The sequence below is a fragment of the Cimex lectularius genome, unplaced genomic scaffold (genome assembly GCF_000648675.2).
Source record: "Cimex lectularius strain Harlan isolate CLEC.00 unplaced genomic scaffold, Clec_2.1 scaffold154, whole genome shotgun sequence".
Classification (NCBI taxonomy): domain Eukaryota; kingdom Metazoa; phylum Arthropoda; class Insecta; order Hemiptera; family Cimicidae; genus Cimex; species Cimex lectularius.
Genome location: NW_019392807.1, coordinates 12579 through 38366, shown reverse-complemented (window position 1 = coordinate 38366; position 25788 = coordinate 12579). Strand labels below are relative to the sequence as shown.

The 25788-nt window shown below is 35.5% G+C and overlaps 1 protein-coding gene across 4 annotated transcripts in view; it reads right to left on the bottom strand.

Annotated features, from left to right (window-relative positions):
• Nucleotides 1-19483, bottom strand: part of LOC106664689 (sodium- and chloride-dependent GABA transporter 1) — a 46839-nt gene extending 27356 nt beyond the window's left edge. Inside the window, exons 1-7 of one of the 4 annotated variants that reach the window (XM_024228146.1) lie at nt 18474-18594; nt 4766-4795; nt 4610-4678; nt 4175-4542; nt 4014-4115; nt 3768-3948; nt 2898-3030 (exon numbers count right to left, since the gene is read on the bottom strand). In XM_024228146.1, the coding sequence (XP_024083914.1) occupies nt 2898-3030; nt 3768-3948; nt 4014-4115; nt 4175-4542; nt 4610-4678; nt 4766-4773 (861 nt within the window). In that variant the 5' untranslated portion in view covers nt 4774-4795; nt 18474-18594. Of the gene's footprint in view, nt 1-2897; nt 3031-3767; nt 3949-4013; nt 4116-4174; nt 4543-4609; nt 4679-4765; nt 4796-18473; nt 18595-19285 lie in introns of those variants that run through there. The other 3 variants (XM_024228149.1, XM_024228147.1, XM_024228148.1) reach the window with 3 other exon arrangements.
• Nucleotides 19484-25788: the final 6305 nt, after the last annotated feature.

Here is a 25788-nt window from a genome sequence, read left to right as displayed (position 1 = left end):
CAAGTAGCGGAATGCTACAGAGGTAAACAAACAATATCATTTGGAAGAGGATTAATAAGTGTTGACATTCATACAAATGAGTAATCCTGTAAACGTAAACAGAATATTTTATATAGATTTTTTTTAATGAAAACTTAAAATCCTGCATTATTTTCCGGACAACCCAATAGTTTAGTGGCCGTGGTCCGCCGGTATGGGGTCTCCCTTAGGTACGGCGGGGAGGTGGATGGGGAAAAAAAAAGCTGACAACCCTGATACACTACTCTCCTAGATTTAAAATTTCCTGGTAAGTAACATCGACGTTGATTCATAATTCAGCTGATTTACGTTTAAAAAAAAACATTTTTTATAAGCATACAGTACTGAACGTTACCGCGGTGGCCGAGTGGTTAGGACATCCGAATCGCATTTACCAGGATGTAATTTTGTGTTCGAATCCTATCACTATTGGTCTGTTTTGTAAAAGTAAATTTGTAAACATAAAAAATAAAGTATGTAAAGTGGTTTGACCCCTCGTCGCGACTGCATTTTGTACTTAGCCCACGACTATCAAACTGATATCACGTCAAAGGTCAAAGAGACTTTCACAATTAAAAAAACCAAAATTCCTCAAGAAAACATCAAGGGTTACCAAAACACGTTTAAAATATTCACATCCCAGTTCCAATGGCGGAACGAGAATAAGGAATAAAATAGGGCAACGGGCAATTTGCCGAGAGGCCTTGCCTCAATTAAGCAAGGACGCAAGCAATGCTGTCATGCTGGAAAAAACAGACAAAGGGCATACAAAGAAAATTTAAACGCCCTGGACGCCTCTTCGCCTCTGCGTCAATCTAAATTAGGTTAACTGAGTAATAACAATCACTTCCTTCACGCCTATGATTAGGATTACCTCAACTCTCAGCAAATATTTTAAAAAATATAATAAAAAAATCAGATTTGGTCAATTTTTGCCTAATCTTTTCTTTTAAATATCAAACAGAAGAAATCAGGGTTCAACCGGTTAATCTCTGACGAAAAAAGCGTAACTATCGAAATTACCTTGAGCGAGTGGATTTTTATTTTATTTTATTTTTTTTTTAATACGGATTTAATCACAATCAATTGAATTTTTGAAGAATGCACGTTGACTGGGTGAAATACAGAGTCTTTGCTTTATTCGATGAAATTTTAAAAATACAAAACCAAGAAAAAATAGAAAAAATAAAGACGGATATGTGTTTGAGATTTTGAAAGTCAAATTTTCCTCAAATTTAAAATTCGAGAGAAAGAGAGAAAGGTGTCGGAGTCAAAATGGAATCTCACAATTTAATACAGCTAGCCTGGTTACGCTAGTATCACTGAGATCTACCACAGAGGATGGCGGGAAGTGGAAAAAATTATATTGACCGAATCAATATATATACGCAGACCGGGTTAATCGGAAACGACCAAGTAAACTCGGTGGATTCAAACTGGAAGCATACAATTTAATACAGCTAGCCAGGCTAAGTCATTATCGTTGAGACCCTATTGAGAATGGCGGGAAGTTGAAACAAATCGGATGGACCGAATCTGCAAACATAGACAGACCACGATAACCCTGTTGACCTCAAAAGGGAATTTCGTAGTTTATTACTGCTAGAGAGGAGGTTAAGTTATTAGTACCGAAACCTACCACTGAAGATGGCGGGAAGTTAGAAAAATTGGATTGACCAAATCAGTAAATATAGGCAGACAGGATTAATCGGGAACGGTCAAGTAAACGGTTTATGGACTCGGTGGAACCAAAATGGAAGCATACAATTTAATGCAGCTAGCCAAGCTAGGTCATTATCGCTGAGATCTACCATTGAGAATGGCGGGGAGTAGAAACAAGTCGAATAAGCCAACATAGACAGACGAGGATAACTCTGCTGACCACAAAAGGGAATTTCGTAGTTTATTACTCTACTTACTTTACATAGTTTATTACTTTATTTAATTTTACTTTAATTTATTACTGCTAGAGAGGAGGTTAAATTATTATTACAGAAACCTACCACTCAGAATGGCGGGAAGTTGAAACAAATCGGATGGACCGAATCTGCAAACATAGACAGACCACGATAACCCTGTTGACCTCAAAAGGGAATTTCATAGTTAATCACTCCTAGAAAGGAGGTTATGTTATTATTACAGAAACCTACCACTGAGGATGAAGAGAAGTTAAAAAAATTGTATTGACTAAATCAGCAAATGTAGGCAGACTGGGATCATCGGAAATCATCAAATATCTGGTTTATAACCCGTTGGGATCAAAATGGAAACTCATTATTTAATACAGCTATCCTGGCTAAATTATTGTCACTGAAACGTGGCACTGAGGATGGCGGGAAGTTGGAACACGTCGTAGTGCTTTATAATTCCCCTCCTCTTCGGAACCAATTTTAAGAAAAAATCAAAATTAATTTTTGGGTGGTTTATGGATGGTTTTTCATTCGAAAAAATTAGATGACAAGATGATTTGTCTAAAGATTTGACTTTTAAAGTGTTTGTAGTTTATGATAATTGATAATCCTGCAAATGTTTAGCACAATTTCTACAAATTATAAATTTATAAAATTTGAATAAAGGACAGACATAAAACAATTTCTTTTCCTTAGCGCCAGTGTCGACTTTTGAATATTTTTGGTATTATTTGACACCAAATTGTGCTTATAAAAAGAAATCAATTTCTGGAAGTTTTGAAAACTAAATTGGCTTTCCTTCCTTAAATGGTCCAAAATTTTTGAATAAATCAACCGGTGATAGGTTGAATGTAATGTCCACGACTTGGTAGTGTCATCTCGTTTGATCAGTTATTGTTCTGGGAGAAAGCCATATCGACGAATTTTTATCGGCATCCTGTGACAAAAAAAGAACACCCCTGACAATACCTTTCCGGTCCATTTGACTCCTTTCCAGATACAGAAGTAACACAGGACCCAGACGAGGAGAAGAGTGCCAGCCAATTCCCACCTGATGCTGCCAATGTGCTGAACACCGGCCGAAATCTGCAATACTCGTCGCCTGTAAGAAAAAAAGAAGAAAAGAAATCTCCTGTCAGGTTGTTTTATTTGTCATTAAATGTTAATTATTTTTAATTTGCGGTCCATAAAACTGGAGTAATATAGTAGGACTAAGATGATAAAAATAAATATACAATTTTTGAAAGTAAAACACAAATGTGTGGTGATTAGTGGCCGTTAATCGATATTTATTTAGAAATCGTGAGATGCGGTCTGGTGTGATGTAGGTTTCAGAAAAACATTTTCTTTATCGTGCCAACGTTTCGATCNGATGATCTCAATAAAGATCGAAACGTTGGCACGATAAAGAAAATGTTTTTCTGAAACCTACATCACACCAGACCGCATTTCACGATTTCTAAATAAGTAAAACACAAACATGCTCGACATGTAAATCTAACATGATTATTTTCTATCATAAAAATTACACTAGCAATACTGTAAATATGAATAATACACAATGATATTTCTTGACAGATTATTTATTTGGCGATATCTTCTCGTGTCTAGGATTTTAAAAATCTAATTATTTTGACTGGCTGTGATCAGATAGTGATGCATTGTATAAAGCAATCTATTATTATGAATATAAATATTAAAATAATAAGGAGACAAAATTTAATGGGAAAATTGAGAAAAAGAGAAAAACGAAGTGTTACATTCAGTGATCCATTGTCATGAAAATAATCCAGAATTAAAAATTGGGTTAGAGTTAAACAAGGTGAATATGTCACTTACTCCCAGAATTCTTTGACAGGGTCCGTCAAATCTTTCACGGCGACGCTTTGGTTGTTGATGTTGCAGAAGGTCGAGAAATCTCCCTTCATTACAGCCGGCCAACAGTCAAGCTGGTTCCTTTCGTAAGTGTTCACGCAGAATTTCGTGTTCCAGTAGTTGTTACACGTCCTCCAAGGCACATCTTAAGAACAACATTTTTTATTATTGTGATATCATCTCTATAGATTTTGTTGAAATTTTTATTACCGTAGCGCATGGACATGAAAAAGTAGAATATTGCCCAGGCGAGGATGACGATGTAGTACACGTTCATCCAGCATGACATAACCGCAGCGGCATACCCGATGCCTGATCAACAAAACAACCCATGTAAATCAGTTTAAAAAAAGGAAATATTTGAAAATCACCTTTGAAAATGGGCGCAATTTTGAAGACGCCGAGACCGCCGATAGTCAGCATTTGGCCGAGGGCGAGTTCGAGAAAAAACATGGGTATGCCGGCCATGAGGAGAGTAAGGAAATAAGGTATGAGGAAGGCCCCGCCTCCATTTTTGTAACAAAGGTAAGGAAACCTCCAGACGTTGCCCAGGCCGATGGCGAGTCCGACAACTGAGAGGATGAAATCTAGTTTGTTAGTCCACGAGCCCCTTTCCGGAAGGTCTTCCGATACTTCCAGCTCGCCTTTTCCCACCTCTTCGTCAACCACCTCTTCTGTCATTTTCGAATCCCTCAGCGTCATCTCGTAATCGATGTACGACACTTTATCATCCACAGATCTGAAACATAAAAAAGGAGGTGTTATGATGTTTTTAAAAGGTAGACGCGCTGAAGAGGACTGCCTACCGGGAGGTGCATCCTCTTCCGACACCCCACTTCCAACACCTTGGCAGTCCCCTCCTAACAGAATTGCATCTATAGCAAATACATTATAATTTATTCAAATGGTGTGTTCACTTTTCAACTGATTCGAAACGAAATTTTAAAAAAATACACACGTACTGGTTCATTTCTTGTCCTCAGCTCTCGATTCTTTTCAACAAAAGTACATATTCAGTTTAAAAATTTTCGGACAAATTTAAATGAATTTCGAGGAGATATGTGTCATAACTGAAGCGAAAACAACTGGTCTGTTTGTTTAGGTTTGATCGAAATTTCAAAGTGATGAATTTTTAATTGTTTGCTGTATGATTGTTCATTGGTTATTCCTTCTCAAACCTTTATTCTCATTTTATTCTATACATCCATGCTAATCTTGAAACATATAAAATCTTTCTTTAAATAAGTAAAGTAATTACTGTCATGCAGGAACTTAACGTCCAGCTACTGGTTATGCGTTGAGGACGAAGGGTCAAACAATATTACAATACATATTCCATACAATTATCAATTTAAAAAAACCATGAGCTCTGACGGGTTTTGAACCGCGAACCGATAGCGTGGTGAATATTTCTTTAATTTGACGTCTTATGAAAAAATTCATAGATTAAATCAAGCAGAGTTTGGTGGACAAGGAAAATTTTCTAAAAAAGTAATATAATATGACAGTTTTAATGAACCAGGAATTTCAATCCTAAAATTAAGATTTAGAATATTTCAATCGATTTGACATAACGATCGGATTTATCTTTCAATATTCAGACAACTAATATTACAGGGTTGGCTTGTAAAATATTTTATGATGTCCAGCATACTCAAGGAGGATGCCTGGTACTCAACTTGATGGATGAGGAGGTCTTGAGGTCATCGTAGGTGACGTGGAGGGTTCTCGGTGTAGGAAAAGGTAGATAGGGCTTGGATAGTTGGATTAGAGTGGATTGAGAACTTGTGGCATTTTTGGAAGTAGGATCGAACCAGTTGACAAAAGAAATGTTGAGGTCATGGACAATTGGAAGAATCCAGTCACGCCAACTATATTGCCCAAGCTGCCTAATTCCAACCTTACTATCCAAACAGACCTCCAAATCCCATTTGTTCGCTTGTTACGAGAAACCGGCCAATGCACCGGAGGAATGTATTAGCGAGGAAGTATCGAGTCCATCATTGTTTAAGGTTAGCGACGCAGTAATGAGCTTTGACAATTTGTCTGAGGACTTTTGGCTGTAATGATTAGATGCGTTGGATACTGGCTGGCTTGGCGGAACTCCTCAGTTCCACTAGTATGTCCATTGTACTGTAGCCTTGAGTTTTGATGGTCCAAACATATTTTGGCTCTAAAAGTATTCGTAGTTGTCTCATTCTTGTGTTAAGTTGTTGTCTCTTATGTCTTGAGTGGGGATTCCAAGTCAGTCTTCTGTATACGTACAGTCATTAGTATCTGTCTTCAGTGGAAGCCAGTGGTTCCTGCTGATGTATGACAGTAGGGGTAAAAATGCACTTTTCTACCCGACAGACTCAGTATCCCTACTCAGTATCTGCTTCTCTCTCTCACACTGTTTGTTTGTGTGTGTGTGTGTGTGTTGGCTTGTTCTTTCTCTCACTCTCTCTTTCTCTCACTCTCTCTCTCTCTCTTTTCTCTCGCTCTCTCTCTCTCTCTCTCTCTCTCTTTCCTCGGACTTCTCTCTCTCTCTCTCTCTCTCTCTCTCTCTCTCTCTCTCTCTCTCTCTCTCTGCGGGGGGTGTTTTGGGTATTTCGACATGGTAAAAGATGACACATCACAGACATTGCCTTTCACAACATCTTTGGGAAGAATCTGCTTGGGCATACTAGTCTTCGTAGTTGTTCAAGACTTCCACGCCAGTCTGCTCAATTCCGAATAGTTCAATTCTGTTGATTAGAAGGTCCTGGGCCTCGGATTTAACGGAGTGTATTTGGAGGTCATTATGAATGGTGGTGTTAGAGAGGTAGTAGGGAGGGTTGTGCATGGTTCTGAAGATTTTGATCTGGAAGGTTTAGCGGTGCCCCTAGTATGTTCAGTAGTGTCTTGTAGATGCTGTTTTTTTGTCGATGAGTGTGATTTTCTTGATATTTGTTAGTAGCCCGAAGCGTATGTTGAAATCCTGTCTTTTTCTTCTTGTTTGTTTGTTTCAGGGACGTTAGCTAAGGTAAATCTCAAGGTAACGTAATCAGTTTCAGGGTTTTGTTTCAGAGACATTTTCTTTCATTTACCTTAATACGCCCGAGTTTTCTCTATTAAGCTATTTGCAACGTTTGTACCTATACCTTCTCCGAAGTAATTGGGGGATTGGGATCGGAGAATGGCACATGCGTCGTTGAGGTTGTAAGGAGGGTGAAAGGTGTAGTCGCGATATCTGCGGTATATGATTTACAAGATTGAACCGAGCACACTGTCACGCCACACTCCCGCCACCAGAAGGCAGTATTCGGAGCAGAAGCATTTTTAGTTTATATAAGAGACTTTCATGCCAAAGTCAAATACCTGTGACATGTCAAGTGTAAACAGCATTGTTTACTATCAAAGGGTGAGGATATGTTTTCCATAACGCGAAGCACATGCTTAATTTAAAGGACTTTTTGTCGTACAGAGTGCTCACAAATGCTTAACTCTGACTATTCGTTTTTTGTCCATATGGTTCTCAAAATAGTAATATGAATGAGTCGTAAAGTCGTTTGGCCAGCAATCTTTTAGTAAGTCTGAAGCGTGTATTTACTTCTTGTCGTTTGAGTCGTGCTGTGGGTTCCATGTAAGTCGTTCGTCAATGTATAGCCCAAGGTAGTGGACTACATTAGCTGGTAGGAGGAGTATTGTAGTGGATGGAGCAGTTATTCTCCGAAGTGTGAAAGTGACATGTTCACATTTTTATATGTTTGTTGTCATGTTCCCCCTCTTGAACCAATGCTTAATGGATGTGACATGGGTTTACGGGTTTCTGGTTGAGATGTCAGGATCTTCATGAAAACAAAGGATCGTGATGTCATCCGCATAGGAGGTGAGTATCGTTCTGGAAGGGAATATGTGCGGTGTATACTGGGTAGAGGATGGTTACACTTGCTTGTGCAACCCCTGAATCTGTGCGACTTGAAAGTATTTGTCGGATAGGTAGGATTTTAGGATCAGGTAGTACAATAGATAAAAAGGAGGGCTCTCTGAAATGTCCAGGGCAGCCCCGAATGCCATACCCGATGGAGGGCTTGTTTCACATCAAAGAATACATCGGAGTGTCTATAACGCGATGGCACTGCTGAACAGTGGAATGAGAACGACTGATCTCGGACTGGTGGTCAGGGATAAGGTTACAGGAATGAAGAAGAAAGGGATAATATGTTTAAGCAGGAAGTTTTTCTAAGATTCAAATCCAAAATGTTAGGATGTGCTTGTTGTTAATTCTTGACAGCTTTGGCTAATCCGAAGAGATTCTTTTGCTATGAGGAATCCACGTTTGTTAAGTTACTGTTAAGCCACGACTGTTTTTGAGATGTTCCAAAAACCTTGTTTACTTTCTGTCTATATTTCCCTCAGATTAGTTTGGTTAAGTTAACGGTTAATTTAACTGCCCTCTCAGCAAGATCATTACCACGAATGCCCCAATGTCCTGGTATCCTCAGGAATAGGACGGAGAGGGATTAATGATTGCGGGATTAAGAGAAATTTCGGTTCTGTAAGTCCAACCGATCAGGCAAAGATGCGTGCAAATTCTTAGTATACGAGCAATAGGAAATAAATATTTAAATTTTTATTAACTACAGTGAGCTCGGCGATTCTGTAGTCGCTTATGAAGTCCGTTCCCATATGGATCGCCAGAATAACCGGGTATCATCTTTTTGGGAAATTCATATTTGTATTGTACCATTCTAAACAGATAACAAATCCCCTCCCAACAAAAAAGATATGTTTTTAAATAATAAAAAGGAAAAAAACTGGGAAAAAAACCAATCAGAATACAAAATCGTCTCTTTGGTATGTACTTAAAGTAAAAAAATATATCACTGAAGATGCAAATCGTCACACTCCAGATTAAAAGATAGAACAGAATCAGTGTCAGTGATTACAGTGGATAAAAATCGAATCTTCAAATGAACTGACCGATTTGATTGTTCGATTGGGCTAACGGTTTGGATACCTGAGGTGTTCAAGTACTCAGAAACACATGTTGCCTGAAGTAAGCACTGCGATGGATAAGCAATGATTGAACGTACGAAAGGCATAAAAAGCCACTACATGATCTCGTTATATAGCCACTTGAGAAATGCCGTCACAGAGCATGAAAGACCATCCTCCAAAAAAACTGTTTCTACTTCTACTTGCAGGACACTACGTACTCCAGACTCTTTCACGGACTCTTTTCCATTCCGCTAATTCCATGTCCCTTTGTAAATCTTAGTCCATTATTAAACTTATCTGTAGATGAAAGTGTCTATTTAATTCTATTTGATAATGATTTGCGCTGAGGACATTATTTCTGGATTGGAGAAGGTAGCATAATTATCATAGTCCGCGTATTCTCGTTGTTCTTACACTCAGTTCGAAAACTATATCACATTCTTATTTTAGAATATTGAGTGATTTTCCCCCCCAAAAAAAATTTTTCACCACCTAAACAGCCCTAACTCAAATGAACCCATAAAAGCTTGGTGTTTACGCCAGTAAGTAATTTAATTGAATCACAGTTAAAAGGTGACCGTTGATCTTAAAGAGGGGGGTCTCGGTTAAGCCAGTTGTTGCTCTCAAGGCATGAGAGAAGGCTGTACATCTTTCGTTCCCTCGACTCTTACGATTGTCTCCATTAATTTTAAGTTTATTTTATTTTATTTCTTCATTAAACGAGTCCGTGCAAGTAGCCAATATTGGTCACAAAAGGGGGCCGAGAAGATTGGCTGGAAAACCATCACGATTTGCAAAACAAGTTGCTTCTGGCTGAGGCCCGCTCGAGCTCGACGCGGAGGCCGATTCTTCCGACGAGGGCGACTCGTGACTGGTGGTAAGTACACGTTTACCTTGCTCTTCATTGTGACTAATTGGTTCCTTGCGAAGATTCCAACTTATTGATTAATTTCAACTTATTTTTCTTTTATTTTAATTTTAGTTAAGTTACTTTATTTTCATTTCGTTAACAATTTTATTTTATTTTTTTTTTCTTCGGCAATAGCCGAAACACTTGGATTTACAACTTCATTTTGAAAAAGCCACCACAGTCAAGGTCCAATTGCATACTGCAATTTTGTGTAAGTTCAGGTAACGCGATCCTGAGCCTTTCCAGTTTATTTTCAGAACAAAGTTCTAAAATGAGCAAATAACAGGTTTAAGTATAAAGGCTGCAGGAAAAGTGATTTATGCCATTCCATCAACATATCGGAGCATTTTGGGTTGTTGGTAAATTTTAGGGAGGATGCTGAATTACTCGAAAATATAAGACAGAGATACAAGTGATAAAAAATATATATTTGAGAAATCGTATTAAACTGAAACAGTGACTATGTAAAGTACAAGAAAAGTTATTTGGTTTCAGACGGTTACAGAAATATTAAGGTTTCTCGTAAACAGAGAATTTATATAAGAGTTTTTAAAATGCAAAAAACGTATCTTTGAGAAATATTTAAACACTGAAAGAAGGCAACAATCCTACGTTACTCATTTGAGTGATATTCACTGAAAAAGAAGAAGTTGGCTCCCTTGCCCTGTTAGACCAGGGCTAGGTTCAACAGTATAAGTTTTAAAATGGATGGTTAGGGGGGATGAAAGGGCAAATACTTACAATTAGACACTTTAATGATGTATCAGAAGAAAAACCTACACTGATCGATGCAAAATTCTGAAGAATCCATTATTTTTAGTGGTCTGATTGACGAAATTACTTCTTTCAATTGTTGTTTGTACGTAAGGTTTTGGTTGAAATGAAAAAGTCATAAGCGGGATTCGAACCAACGACCGAAACCGCTCAATACGCCGCTGCTCTAACCACTTCAGCTATCGTGACTTTGATCCTCTCGGACACCAACTCCCCAACTCAATCTACAACCTTTGGAATTTGCACTCCTTTTTTGCCATTTTTCAAATGTCGTGTAATCTATTCGATTCTCGGCGACATATGAAGTAGCCACGGGGAGCTGTTAGTGAAGTTATACTTCGTTTTACTTATTAAATCCATTATTTTTAGTGGTGTGATTGACCAAATTAATTCTTTCAATTAATTGTTCTTTGTACGTAAGGTCCTGGTTGAAATGAAAATGCTAGTGTCATGAGCGGGATTCGAACCCACGACCGAATTGAGCCGACTCAATACGCCGCTGCTCTAATCAGTTGAGCTATCCTGACTTGGATCCACTCGGACACCAAAACCTTTCGATTTTTCTCTCCTTTTTTGCCCTTTTTCAAATGTTCAAAGTCTGAAGAATGAGTGACTCAAAGTGGCTTTTTCACAGGCCTATTTTATCTAAAAGAGATTATTAGCTCATATTAATAAAGAAGACAATTTAGTAAATAAAACTAAAGTTGAAATTGATACAGTAGTTGAAACTGATCACTTGACATACTTAGACTTGGTGGTAACTTCAATTTACCACACAATAAACATAATGTTCCTGTATGTGAGCTAATTACGGATTCAGAGGTGATAATTAATGGGGCCGAAAAAATAAGAATGCAAGATTTAATCTGAGCAGAAGCAAATGTAAGTAAAAATGAAAAAAGAAAAGATGCTAAACCTACAAGATAATGAAAATTCATAATGAAATTAAAAAGGATCCCACACTCGTTGTGGAAAGGAATAGCAATAGATTGATTGTAGAAAGTGGTTACAATGAAATGAGTGAAGCATCAGATTGTAAATCGACACCTCAGGTTTTCTAAGATGTAGATGGCTACCTAAAGTAAAAAGAGAAGGTTTTCCACTAATAATTAGACTATAGTCTGTAGACCCCTTTCACCGTTCTGCCATCTGTCGAAATGGGAAGACCAATTTGTTTGAGGACAATACAATTTCAGGAATTCATTTGAGTTCATAGAAAAAATAAATACTATTTATGGTTAGGGTAAGTTGAAAGCAATAGCTCAATTCCCTATCTGGACGTGAAAATGATCAGAGGTCCAGAGGTGCCATTGATGCATAGGTGCATACCAATTCTCTTCTCACTCTTTTGGTTAAAAACCGAATTGTGTTAATAATTTGTTAGAGAGAGTTTTGGCACTAAGCAGTAAGTGCTTCTGAAGTGAAGTTAAAGAGCGAACTTTCCGAATATTAAGAAATAATAACTGCCCTCCGTGTTTCACAGCGAGAAATATTTTTAGTAACATTTGTCGGTCTTGAATAAAATGCTAAAAAATGACTAGGGATGTTTGTAATTTATTCTTATTCTATTAATTTTAATTAAATTAACCGATATATTCTTGTTATTTGGATAAAACAAAATGTAAAATACAAACCAAAAATAAACAAATGTTCATCCTAATTTTTAATAACGAATTCACTTAAGAATAGTAAACATGAGGAGTACTCATTTTGTAAACAAACACCTTTTCTAGTCTTTTCTCCATTTTAATCCAATTGGATTCTCTTTAACCATGGAAAGACATCATCATGAACCAGAAGTTCTCGATATTATTGTGAGAATGAGTCATCGAGGTCACCGGCAAGTGGATCTCGCAGAGGCAGTTGACGTTTCTCAGAGCGTTGTCTCCCGGGCTTTAGCCCCATTCCGAGAGACTGGAAGTGCCAAGGCCTGGTAGTAGATCTCAGCACATTAAGACTCTAAGGGAGGTCAGAAAGATTGTCATTGCTGCAAGAAGGAATCATTTCCATAGTGCCCGCCCGGTCCTAAATCATTTATAAGATGTTTTGGCAAGTCCTTTATCAACCCAAACGATCCGAAATCGTTTGTGAGAGGTTGGCCCTTTGCAGCAGCAGCCCGCCATCAGCAACTCAGGAGAATATGGTGTAGCGAACGCCTAGAAGAGAACACCAGTTGGAATGCTGTTAGGTTTACTGATGAGTCACTGTCTGTGTAGTGATAGCAGGCGCCGAAGAGTCTGCTGAGAACGGGGATGCTTACAATACCCCAGTTCGGGCTCCGTTCAGTGCAGTTTGGAGAAGGCGATTTAACAATCTGGTCTGTGCTTTACACTGGAGGACGAACTGAACTCCATATTATTGAAGGCAACCTCAAATCAGTCCGTAATGTCCAAGAATACATCGCGCAAACCAGGGATCTCACCGGCAGGGATTTGCTATTTCTGGATGACAATGCCAGACCTCATAGAGGCAGAGTTATTCATCAATGTTCAGAAAACCTGGTAATTTCCCATCTGCCCCTTCCCCCATTGCCTCCAGACCTCAATCCCATTGAGCACATGTGGGATAACTTGTAGCTTTCCGATCACCATCCGCAGCCAGTTAACCTGCAAAAACTGAGTGCAGCGTTGCAACATCTATGGAATGAAATTCCTTATCAAATTACTGACAACCCTATTAACAGTATTCCTAACAGGTTTTAAGATTCCTCAGAGGTTTTAACTAACAGATATACACGATATTAATTGTTTAAAAAAAATGTTTTCAATAAATTAGAGAATTGAAACCTTTTATTTAGTAATTTTTCAAAATCCCTTAATTAAATTTTACCTCAGTAGAAACAATAATTTCTAATAAATTTCATTGCAATTTATGATAAAAATATAATAAAAATGCTAGGGAAAGTAAATACGATATTACAAAATTTGCAATATACCTATTCGTTTTTGAACAGCTTTTAATATAAAAACGTAAAGTTAATATAAGGTGGAGCAAATAATTAAGATTCTTTCTAACTTATCACATCAGGTCCGACGGGCCTCGCTATGTCCTATTGTCTTTGTGTTTTAGAGCCAAATATTTTTCATACGATACATTTATTGATCTTGAAATATATATATATATATAAAAGTTAATACGAGTTCGATTAAAAATTGATATATTTTTTCTTAAGATTGCCTCGCTGTGTCCTATTGCCTGATTTGTTTCAACGCCAATTTTTTATAAGATACATTTATCAGTCTTGAAATCTAATATAAGTACGTTACAGTTAATATAAGGTCGAGCAAAATTAACATTTATTCTGAGTCGGTTTAAGCAACGAAACGTTCTTATAAAATACATCTATCCTTCCAGAAATATACTATAATATGTTAAAGTTATCATGTGGAAGCGGAAAAATGAGCTTTTATCGTAAGACGATTTCTAACTTATCTCTGGTCCGCCTAGCCTCGCTATCTCCTATTGTCTTCGTATTTAGCACCAAATATTTTTTATATGATACATTTATCAGTCCTGAAGTATAATTTCGTTCAAGTTAATTTAAGGTCGAGCAAATAATATTTTTTCTTCTTTAAATTTTTTCTACTAGATCACCTCTGGTCTCAAAGATATTTATAGATTGTTAGATATTCTATTTGAACATATAAATATGAACAACCCTTCAATAGTATATGTCCTAGTGATTTCGCCCAAGTTAAAATATTTGATAAATAAACACATACCACATATCAGTTGTTACAGGTCTAATAATAAAATGAGTTTTTTGCATACTAAACCTAAGGATTAGGAAGAAAAGTTGAAATGATCGAAATTAGTATATATGGTTTCCTGTAGTGAATGGCCAATTGAATACATTGCTCAAACAAGACAGAGAGTAAAAAAATAAAATTTAAGGTCACGTTTCTGACTGAGGTACTCCACTCTCGAAACATTCACTAACAAGTTGGCATAAATTCGTCGAATAATTGATAAAGAATCTCGGTGACAAAGAATAAAATAGGTTTTAAATACTAAAATGGAAAATAACAATAGCAACATACAAACAGATAATTTCGAACATAGTTATAATGATTGTTGAATTAGCTGTACAAATATGTATTCATACTGTGTAATTAAAATAACCGCTAATGACCTTAAAATCGTTCGAAAGCTTGGCAGGAAACAATTGAATTTGTTTTGTCATTCAGAACATAACGAACTTCAGATTATCCGGGAATGGATGATTTATGATGATATCTAGGCAACTAACGTTTGAATTTAAGCTAATTTAAGTAGAAGTATGTTTTATAGATCACTTTCATTACCTCGTAGGTCAAAGGCTATAGCATTTTTTTCTGGATAATGCTTTGACATGGTTTTTTATGTGGCCAAAAGAAAGTGGTATAACTGTTGATAGTTGGGTTTTCAAGTTTTTTCCAATGAACGTAACATCCAGGGAACTAGGGAATGGATCTTGTGACATCGAAATTTACCTAACTGCAAAATCAACCAGATGCTAAATTGAAATCGAAAAAAAGCATTGAAAAAAGGAAAAATGTAAACTGCAAGCCATGGAAAGATAGATCCTGGAAAATCTCTCTCTCTCTCTCTCTCTCTCTCTCTCTCTCTCTCTCTCTCTCTCTTTCTCTCTCCCTCTCTCTCCTCTCTCTAATATGGAGATGAAGACATTGAGCATTTTCTATCCCGATGTGCCCTATCCAAGCCTTTACAGGATACGCTTCTTCGGAAATAAAAAGTGCCATTAAAAGAAAAAATTACAGTTTTTCAAATAAGGAAGATTGTTTGCAGTTGTATTCATTCTGAAAAGTGCAGTAAAGTATAGAAATATTGTGACTATTTTAATCATCAATTCGTCCAAAATTGATTCTTGCCTTTGAGGATAAAAAGATAAGATTTGAACAATTCTCATGACTATCTTGAAATTCCGACTATTTTGTGTCCCCAACTATAATTGATTTTTTTCTTGAATGATGACTCCTATTCAGTCGCCTTTCTATATAAACTAGCAATTTAAAATGTTTTTTAACAATTAGATTATAGCGAAAAAAAATTCCAGGAATGAAAGCTAAATTTGGACACCTTTGAATTGCTTAGAAATATTTTATTACATCGATCCGTTTAGATTGTTGATGTCAACGTCCAAATGTGCAAGGTCAACAGAGTCCTTTCTATTTTTTTAAACAAAGTTGACACTTTTTTTTCAAAATCAAGTTTACAACATTTAATAAATTTTTGGTGATTATGTTAACATCGACACGAGCTTCATACACAGCGAATTATTCTTCTCATAAAGGTCCAATAAAGGTCAAAATCATGAGAAATCGGGTCCACCTCGCTTTTTACATAGATAAATATTTCTTAGAAACGTGGTGACAAAAAAGTTTTTGAATTTATCGAAGAAAAAGGCCAGAATGGGGGAATTGTAAATATAAATCGTATGCTATCATAAGAAAGTTTTCTTTCCAATAGTATTTATTCCAAAAAATGAAAAAATAATTCACCCGTTTATAAGAATTTTAATTAGTTAGTAGATCATAACTATTCGGCTTTTTTATAATTTATTTTTTTTTTCGTAATATTTCATCGAGTGCGAGGGATCGGAAACGAATTTGATCCAAAAATAAAATTTAAAAATTGACAATTTTCGTACTTTTTTAGAATATGGAACATTTGGCGATATTTCAAACGCTTTCAACATTTATTTTTATATAAATTGAGAATAGATGTGAGTGGTATACGAGGCGATCGGTTGTGTTATGGAGTTGGGTCAAAATTGGGCAATTCTGGTCCGCCTAGCCTCCCTGTATCCTATTATCAAACTTTTTTTATGAAATACATTTATCCTTCTTGAAATATACTGTAAGTAGGCTAAAGTTAATATGAATTTGGTTAAAAAAAAAGATAATTTATTCCTTAATATTCTTTCTTATTGAACCCCTCTGGACAGCCTATCCTCGCTGTTCTATTGTCTTCGTCTTGCACCAAAAACTTTTTATTGGACACATTTATCGGTCTTGACTAACTTAAGCGACAATTTTTTTTATAAAATACATACATTCATATCTCTTCAAAGATAATATAAGAAGGCTAAAGTTAATTCGACCTAGGTTAAAAAATGGTATTTTTTTCTTAAGATCCTTTCTAAATGATCACCTCTGGTCCGCCTATCCTCGCTGTTTTTTCTTTTTTAAACCCCATTTGTAAGTATGTCGGGTTCGAATGCAGGGCCGCTGGATTCGAACCCGGGACCTTTACCTTACAGTGATGAGCGCCGTGTCAAAGACTAAACCTTGCGGCCATCGACGCCCCCTCGCTGTTCTATTGTCTTGGGGTTTAAGCTACAAATTTTTTTCATAAAATACCTTCATCTCTCTTGAAATATAATATAAGAAGGCTAAAGTTAATACGAGCTCGGTTAAAAAACGGTTTTTTTTTTCTTAAGATCCTTTCTAAATGATCACCTCTGGTCCGCCTATCCTCGCTGTTCTATTGTCTTTGGGTTTAAAATACAATTTTTTTTTTCATAAAACACATTCATCCCTTTCAAAATGTATTATAAGTACGGTAAAGATAATGAGATGTCGAGTTAATAATGATCTTTCTACATTTAAGATTCTCTGTAGTTGGTCAACCTTAGTCTGCCTAGCCTCCCTGTGTTATATTGTCTTCGTCTTTTAGCGCCAAAAAATTATTATTAGATACGTATCGGTTTGCAATGTGCAACTACTATAAGTAAGTGATTATTTGGAGGTCATTTTTTAATCTAAAATTTTCTAGCATTGTATAAATTCATTTTTTAATCTAAAATTTTCTTGCATTGTATAAATTCATTTTTTTTATCTAAAATTTTCTAGCATTGTATAAATTCATTTTTTTATCTAAAATTTTCTAGCATTGTATAAATTCATTTTTTTTATCTAAAATTTTCTAGCATTGTATAAATTCATTTTTTTAACCTAAAATTTCTACGATTGTATAAATTCATTTTTTCACATCCTCCAAGTATTTGTAAAATTTAAACAATGTTTATAAATCCCAGGCTCTGAAGATGATCTCAATAAAGACCGAAACGTTGGCACGATAAAGAAAATGTTTTTCTAAAACCTACGTCACACCGCATCTCACGATCTCCAAATAATCATCAAGTAACGGTCACTAAACACCACACATTACTATAAGTAAGTTTAAGTTAATAAGAGTTCGGTTAAAAAATGATAATTTATTCCTTAATATTCTTTCTTATTGAACCCCTCTGGACAGCCTATCCTCGCTGTTCTAGTGACTTCGTCTTGCACCAAAAACTTTTTATTAGACAGATTATCGGTTTGAAATATGCTATAAGTAGGTTAAAGTTAATACGAGTACGGTTAATGAATTATAATTTTTTAAGATTTTTTTTCGTAAAACACATTCATCCCTCTCGAAATAGATTATAAGTACGTTAAAGGTAATGTGTGGTCGAGCAAATAATGATCTTTCTGGCTTTAAGATTCTTTCTAAATGATCAACTCTGGTCCGCCTATCCTCGCTGTCTTCATCTTTTGGCACCAAAAATTTTTTATTACGCACATTTATCGGTTTTATATTGTCTTCGTGTTTCAACGATTAATATTTTTTATAAGATACATTTATTGGTCTTGAAATATACTATAATTAGTAATAATTTGGTTTAAAATTTTTTTTTCTAAAGATTCTTTAGTTGATCACAGCCTAACCTCGCTATGTCCTATTGTCTTCTAGTTTTAGCGTCAAATATTTTTGATATGATATATTTATTAGTTTTGAAATATATTATAAATATATGAAGGTTATTACGAGTCCCATTAAAAAAAATCATAATTTTTTCTTAAGATTATTTCTTATTATTCACCTTTGGCCCGCCTATCCTCGCTGTGTCCTACTATCGGATCGGTTTAATATTTTTTATAAGTTCAATTTATCTTTTTTTCTTATGTAACGTCAAAACGCGAGTGTGACAAGTGATTAACAGCGGGGAAAAGCAGACCAAAGGAGAATTGCTTTACTTGTACAGCATCCGATTTGTGACACTTCTTTTCCCTTCATCTGCCAATCCATTCCCACGATCGAATAAATAGAACATATTTAAAAGTTTGCATCATTTCACTACAACATCGACTTCGGCTGTTTCTTCTCCCAGCAATGAGTGCAACCGTTCAAAATCGCGCTCGTGATTAGAGGAAATAGGAAGCACAGAGTCGCCCAGGGGTGGGGAATCAATTGAAGCGAATTTAGCTAGCTATAAATCGAAAGTGTTTAATGTAAAAAGGTGTCTTAATAAATGTGACCTCGATTCGTTTAACCACGGCTGTCAGGTAAATAAGGAAGCACTGCTTGTACAGGTAAAGGGTGCGAATTGTCAACGCCCACCACCTTCCTCAACCAACACTGGTACTGACAACCAGGTTATAAATTACAAAAACCTTCCAACTTTCAAATTTGACCTTTTGACAATCGTTGTCGCCTAAATTTATCAAAATTTTTTTAAAAGAAAAATTGTGGGATTTTTTTAAAGAGTTATATTGGGGTAAATTAGGATAGATGAACATAGTAAGATATTGAAAGATTTCATGATTAAAAAAAGAACATAAGTAAATTTCAAAATGAGAATAAATTTATCCAATTTAATTTTTTTTAGAAATAAAAAGCGTTATATTGCATTATTTTTTTAAATAAGAGAAACAGCAGTCTAGGGACTCAAAGAGGCATTATCCCTTTGTACTGGCTTAGTTTTATTTAAAAAAAAACAATCTTGGTCTAATTGATCAAAATTTGGATATACAATCTTGAATACACTCCAAATAAAAAATAGACTTACTTTAATCAACACTGGGCTCTCTGAAGGCAACTTCAAGCGTTGCCTTATAAGTAAATTCCCATAATTGAAGGGTTGTTGAAGTCTTTCGGGGTCGGATGAGTTGTTTGCACTTGACCGAAGTCGCTATTGCTGTGACATATCAGGGGGGTCTGCCCTCGTCGGATGGTTGTGTTGCAAGACTGGTCCAGTGATAGAAGGGCGCCTTCATATCATTTCTCCCCCTCCACTGTTCGCTCCTCATCATCGAATAAATAATTGTCATCGCTGCTGCCCACCCCGACCAGCCCGGCGAAATAAGGGTGATAATTAGGCGGATTCAGGTAATGTCGCCATGTCTGATGAAGAAAATAGATAGTGCAATTAGAAAAAAAAATCTGACAAGTATGAACAAATTTTTGGTGCTTCGTGAAAATTCTACAAACCTTTCATGATATGTGACTCACTATAAAATTTCATAAGCCCTACCATATTAGAGAAAAAAATTTACTTAACAACTAAAACCCTTTTTATGGACAAAGAATTATCATAAACGTTTCAAAATTGGCTAGCTAAAATAAAATAATAAAGATATATTCTTTTTAGAAGTTATTAATCTCGTGAATGATTTTTAGCATTTAGAGTGAGAAAGAGTTTTTAGTTAATGAATAGTTTTAAAACGTTTTCAATAATTCTTGTAGGAAGAATGTTTTTCTTTATAGAAGTATACTAATTCAAAAAAAAAAATTTAAGCAATTTTTGCAACCAGAAGGTATTTTTTTGTTAGCAACTAATTCGGAAATATTATACATAATATAACTTACGGAAAAATCTTTTTAGCACATATTAATCTCGGGAAAAAATTATTTAGCTTTTAGAGAGAGAAATTTTTTTAAAATTATTAATTAGTTTTGAAACATTTTATATAATTCTTAGGTAAGTATTCTTAGCTCTTCTAGGTAGCTACCTCTGACAGAAAGGTCTGTTTAGCTTTATTGATTAATTGGACCACGTTATGATTGATTAGGTTTACTGCAGAGAGGGATCTTAAGTCCGATACTATTCTCAATTTTTAGAGTGACATTAATTGTGACTTCCCTACTGGTATTTAAATATTGATTTATGCAGATGACATCTGTTTGTACTCTGAACACAGGGATATAGAAACGGCAACAAATATTCTTAGCGAGGGGATAGTGGTAATTAAAAAGTCATGGGAAAATGGTATATCAACAGAAAATACGGTTGTTTGCGTTTTTTAGAAAACGAGAAGAATACCTTTGAAGGACCAAGTTATTCTAGCTGAAGAAGTAAGTAGTAAGTATTTACAAGTAAGTACGGAAGTAAAATTTTTCGTAGGTCCTTAGCAAAACACTTAGTTGGAAAACATATTAATTATGTAATCAATGAAGCGGAAAAATATGTAATGTACAGAAAATGGTAACTTATAAAAACTGTGGTCGGACCCAGCCATCGCTTTGTTGTTTCTGTTTTTGGCGGACAAATTTTCTTGAAACTAATGGCATATGAAGAGGGAACTTGCACACAGATTTGTCTCTTGGCGTCAAAAATGTTAACTGATTGGTCCAAAAAATATACCATTATTAGCGTCCTCTTTGTTGAAGTTAAATGAATTAAGAAATAAAGTACACTGCTTTGAAAATAATGTACTTCCCCTTATACGACACGAAGTACGAAATTATCTATAATTCTGTGAATGTCGACTACTTACCTGATGTTAAAAGTATGAGTCAGGGTGAAGCTGGAGGTTTAACCTAACGTACGGTAAAGACTTAGGGAATCAAATTGCAGCAGCAACAGTCAATGACCTGATACTTCTAAGAAGAAGGATTGAGTCTATTGACTTAACTAAGGAACTAGGAAGGTACAATAAGCCAGAAGGCTGCAGTGCCTGGAGAATAGAAACCCCGCTTCCTAGTATCCTTTTCCACCATACCATACCATAAAGGGTGAAGCCGTAGCCATTTATAGAAGTGCGATCAAGGAACATTGGCCAGGATATCAATCAGAGATAGGCGCAGGTTGTGCCCTGTTTGGCGCAACGGCAAACTATGAATGAAGATTAAGAAGGTTAAGCTGCCAAAATGAAGTAGCATTTATTCGGCAGATCTCTATGCCATATCAAGTGCCCACAGTAGATGACAAAACTTTTTGGTACAAAAATACACATCATTTAATACAGCCAAATAACAAAGTCACCATACCGTGGGTAAGGTCACATGTAGGTGTTAAGTTTAATGAACGGGCAGATACACTAGCAAAACAAGGAATGGATTCGAGGCGGTTCTCACTATTTAAATTACATTTCGAGAATCTGACCCTAACTGTTAGAGAATTTGCTCTTCAAGAATGGCAGCTTAAATATGAGTCATCACAAAAAAGTGCAATTTATAAACGGATTTGACCAAAAGGTTGCGAAGAAAATTGGCTCAAAAAGGACAATGTTGGGAATGTATGCTGTACGCAAACCATATCTGGCACAGGGGAAAAATCGATGGAGCATATATTTACGAACTGCGTAAAGAACAGAGATGAAAGAAAAGAACTGTTATATGTTCTGAAAAATTATGGAAACACCTTTTGACTACAGGTCAATATTATGTACAGTGAGATAATAATTTAAATAAAATCAATCCAGTGTATAAAGAAAACTATTAAAAGATCGGGTGATGGTGGTTGTGGCGTGGTGCGATGATATCCGTGACTGCCTGGTGTTGTGGGTTGTTTTTTACCCCTGAACAGTGAAGCGGGTGTGAATGGCATGGCACACATGCACATCCTTCGAAATCAGTCAGCCCCAGCTGTACAGAAAGAATATTTGAAGAGACGAGGGGAGAAGCACTAGCTTTCATGGGGGTGCCTTTCCTGGGGTGGCGCGTTTTCCCCCATTCTGACGGTTCATGAGGAATTGCCTACGACGTAACTATTACTCGAGACACAAACAAAAAAAAATTGCAGCCAGTAGTTGCTAGGAAGTGGGTTTTTTTTCTTTTTTTAGCAGCTGACTCATTCTGAATTATTTTACGTAATTATAGCTGACAGTAAGGTCTTTTTAGAAGCTATAATTATTTCATAACTTTTAGCTATTTTAGTAACTCTCAGATAGAAAGGTCTTGACAGAGCAATCTTGAAAGGTGTTAAATAATTCTAAACCATTTTAGACCGTTTTAAAGGGTTTTTTAGTACTAAAAATTAGGAAGTTGTTTTTTTTTGTAGCAAACTAATTTTAAAACATTTTAGGCATTTTCGATTCCAGAAAGTTTATAACTACCAATCTTAAAACAAATTAGGCAATTTTGCAGGGAGGAGGGTTTTTTAGTACCCACTTCTACCCCCTAGTATGGTACTAGGGTATCCCCCCAATAGTATATCATTCTGATATATTTTACGTATTTGTAATTACCAGAAAATTCCTTTTAGTAGCTAATAAAGATTTCCGAAAACGATTAAAATAGCTCAGATACCATAACAACAAAATAAAAACTTTCTGTCGAATCAGAATGCCTAAAATATTTTAAAATTAGTTAGCTACAAAAAAAAACAACTTCTGCTACCAAGGATTTCCCAATTTTTAGTACTTAGCTACTACAAAACGCTTTAAAACGGTCTAAAATGGTTTAACTTCTATAAAGAAAATTTTCTGAAAGTTAAAAATGCATAAAATAATTTAAACTTAGCTTTCTGGTGTTAAAAGTTGCTTAAATTGTTTTAACTTTGGTTAATTATTAAAAAAATACATTCTGGCAGCCAGAACTACATAAATCATTCTAAGATTACGTTAATGAAAGACGTTTTGGAATCTAAAAATGTATAAGTATTTCAAAATTAGCTTTAAATTAGAAAGCTTTTAATTTAAAAGTTTTTGAAATTGAAAACTGAACTTCATTCACAAGTTATGAAATATTAATAGCTACTAAAATCCATTTTCTGCCAGCTATAATTATGAAAAATGAGGATGAGTTAGCTACTAAAAAACACTTTCTCGCAGCTAGAATTACATAAAATGTTCTAAGATTGTTTACCTACTATAAAAAAGCCTTCTGGAAACTTAAAATATTTTTAAATTATTTGACTGGCAAGAACTTTTTGTTACCGAAAGTCATCACATTCAGGTTGCAAGAATTATTTAAAATATTTTAAGGTTAGCTAATTGATAAAATATTAACTGTATAAATGGCAGTTAGGCATGTAATATCTTACAAAATTAAAACCAACTAAAAGAACCTACTTGCTGCTAGAATTACGCCATTTCAGGATGAGTTAACAACTAAAAAAACTTTCTGACACCTATAATTATTTGAAACCCATCAAGATTGGTTAGCTACTATAAAAAAAAACTTCTTGCTGAAAATTAATTATCTATTAAAAAGAACTTTCTATCTGCAAGAATTACCCAATACGTTCCAAGACTGGTTAGCAAAAAGTATATTCTGTAAAAGTTACCGAAAATTATTTATTATTAGTAATTACTAAAAAGAATTTTCTAGCAGCTAAAGGTACCTAAAACGTTTGCTACTAAAACTAGCTTTATGGTTACAAAAGTTACTTAAATTATTATAAGATTGGTTAGCTACCAAAAACAAACATTCTGGCTGCGAAAATTATCGAAAATGTTTTAAAATTAGGTAATTAATAAAATATTTATATTTTAAAGAACCTTCTGTCTGCAAGAATTACCTAAAACGTTCCAATAGGCATAGATAAAACTTTTTCGGCTGCAAGAATCAAACGTTTCAAAATTCGGTACGTCCTAAAAACGTTAAAAGAGGAACGAAAATTTAAAACTATATAACAAGCTATCAAAATTTTACAAATAACTAAAACGATTTGATTCTTGGCTTACTATAAAAGTCTTCATGCTTTAAAAGCTATTAGGTTTTGTTTCTTACTAGTAAAAATTGGTAGCATCTTGTTTAATGTATGTAGTAGGTTTGAAAACGAAGTGTCGAAGCTTTTGCTTTTCATATTTTCAAACCTAATAAAAATTTCTTATTTTAATTGTTTTATTTTTCAGGTATCAGGTTTTTTTAACTATTAAAGTTTGCTCATTTTTATTATGATAAGGCAAGTAAACGACGATTTATTCCGCAGTTTGAAAACGATATTTCACTTGATGTTACATGTTCTGTTTTAAAAGTTTTTTAAGTTTAAATTTCTACTTAGTAAATCAGAAAAAAAACAAATATTTTTATGAGAGGTCTAGGGCTGTTTAAATGTACTTAAAAACGATAGACTCTTTCTTTGGGTCTGCCGGCTGATGAGCCTGTAGCTTGTTCATTTCCGATCAATTGTGGCCTGTCAGGAGCGTTTCGGTTTGTACTTTGTTTTGAAAGACGCGCTAGACACCACTGAAGATGGCGAGAAGCCAAAACGCGTCTCACAGACCAAAAACGATCGGAAATGAATAGATAAAACGGTGTCATTTCGTGTTACCGTGTGCATGAGGGCTGTTAAGAATTCTGAGTTCAGATTTAATCAGAAGAAATACACCGCTGTCTTAGATAATTGATCTGATGACAGGCAAAGATAAAATATAAAGTTTATCATCAGATAGGCCCAGCTTAGCAAATTTTAATGTGTCAAGAAAATCTTGCGGATTCGACAAGATTCCTTTTCTTTTAATTTGTCCTGCAAACACAAATATGCGAAATTCCCTAATCTAATCTACATTCTTAACAGACACCACGGCGAAACTGTCGGTTCTGCCAGTGTAAAACGCGGAAATGGAAATGTTGGACTAGACCGGCCCGAAACCTGTTAAACAAAGTGGTGCGGGCGATTAATAAATTACAGCGAGGGTAGGATGTACAGAAGTGAAATTTATGAATACACGTCATGTTTATTGACTAAACTAGACAGGACTCACGTAAGCCGTGGGTCTCACTTTGCAATACATTTCGCACAACTGCATCCGGCCCGTTTTGTTTATCTCCTCCTAGACAGTCTGGCGACTCACTTATGTTGATTTTAAAACATCGAACCTTATCCCCCAACAAATTTCAAACAATTCACTCGCAAATTTAATTTTTAATCGTGTTAAACATATCTTAATCATCTTTTAAAATCGTGCATACAACCTTGGAATGTTTTAGTAAACCAGTTTTGACAATTTTGTATTTGCGAACTTAACATAGTTTACACTTTATTACTTTAGTCGATAGTTTTTTGGGCCAATTTTTGCTATTGGTTTGTTTATAGTAAAAGGAATAAAAGGGCCACAAGGCCTTCTGCACTTCGACCTGCATGGCCTGCAAATATTGGGCTTCTATATTTTTATAACTCACTCGCCATCTTCACGTTGTTAATCAACCTCCATAGCCTTGCCAGCAGCTCCTTAGTATTAGGATTTTGCTTGCGGAGTTTCATCTCCTAGTAGCAAGAATTTCCTCCTAGATAGACCGTCACCAAAACAAAACGTTTTCTGCTGTCTCCTCTTCTTCCTGGCAGTATCTGCACAGTGTTTCTTCTGTCTGTACTCCTATCCGGTGCATGTGCATACTTATCAA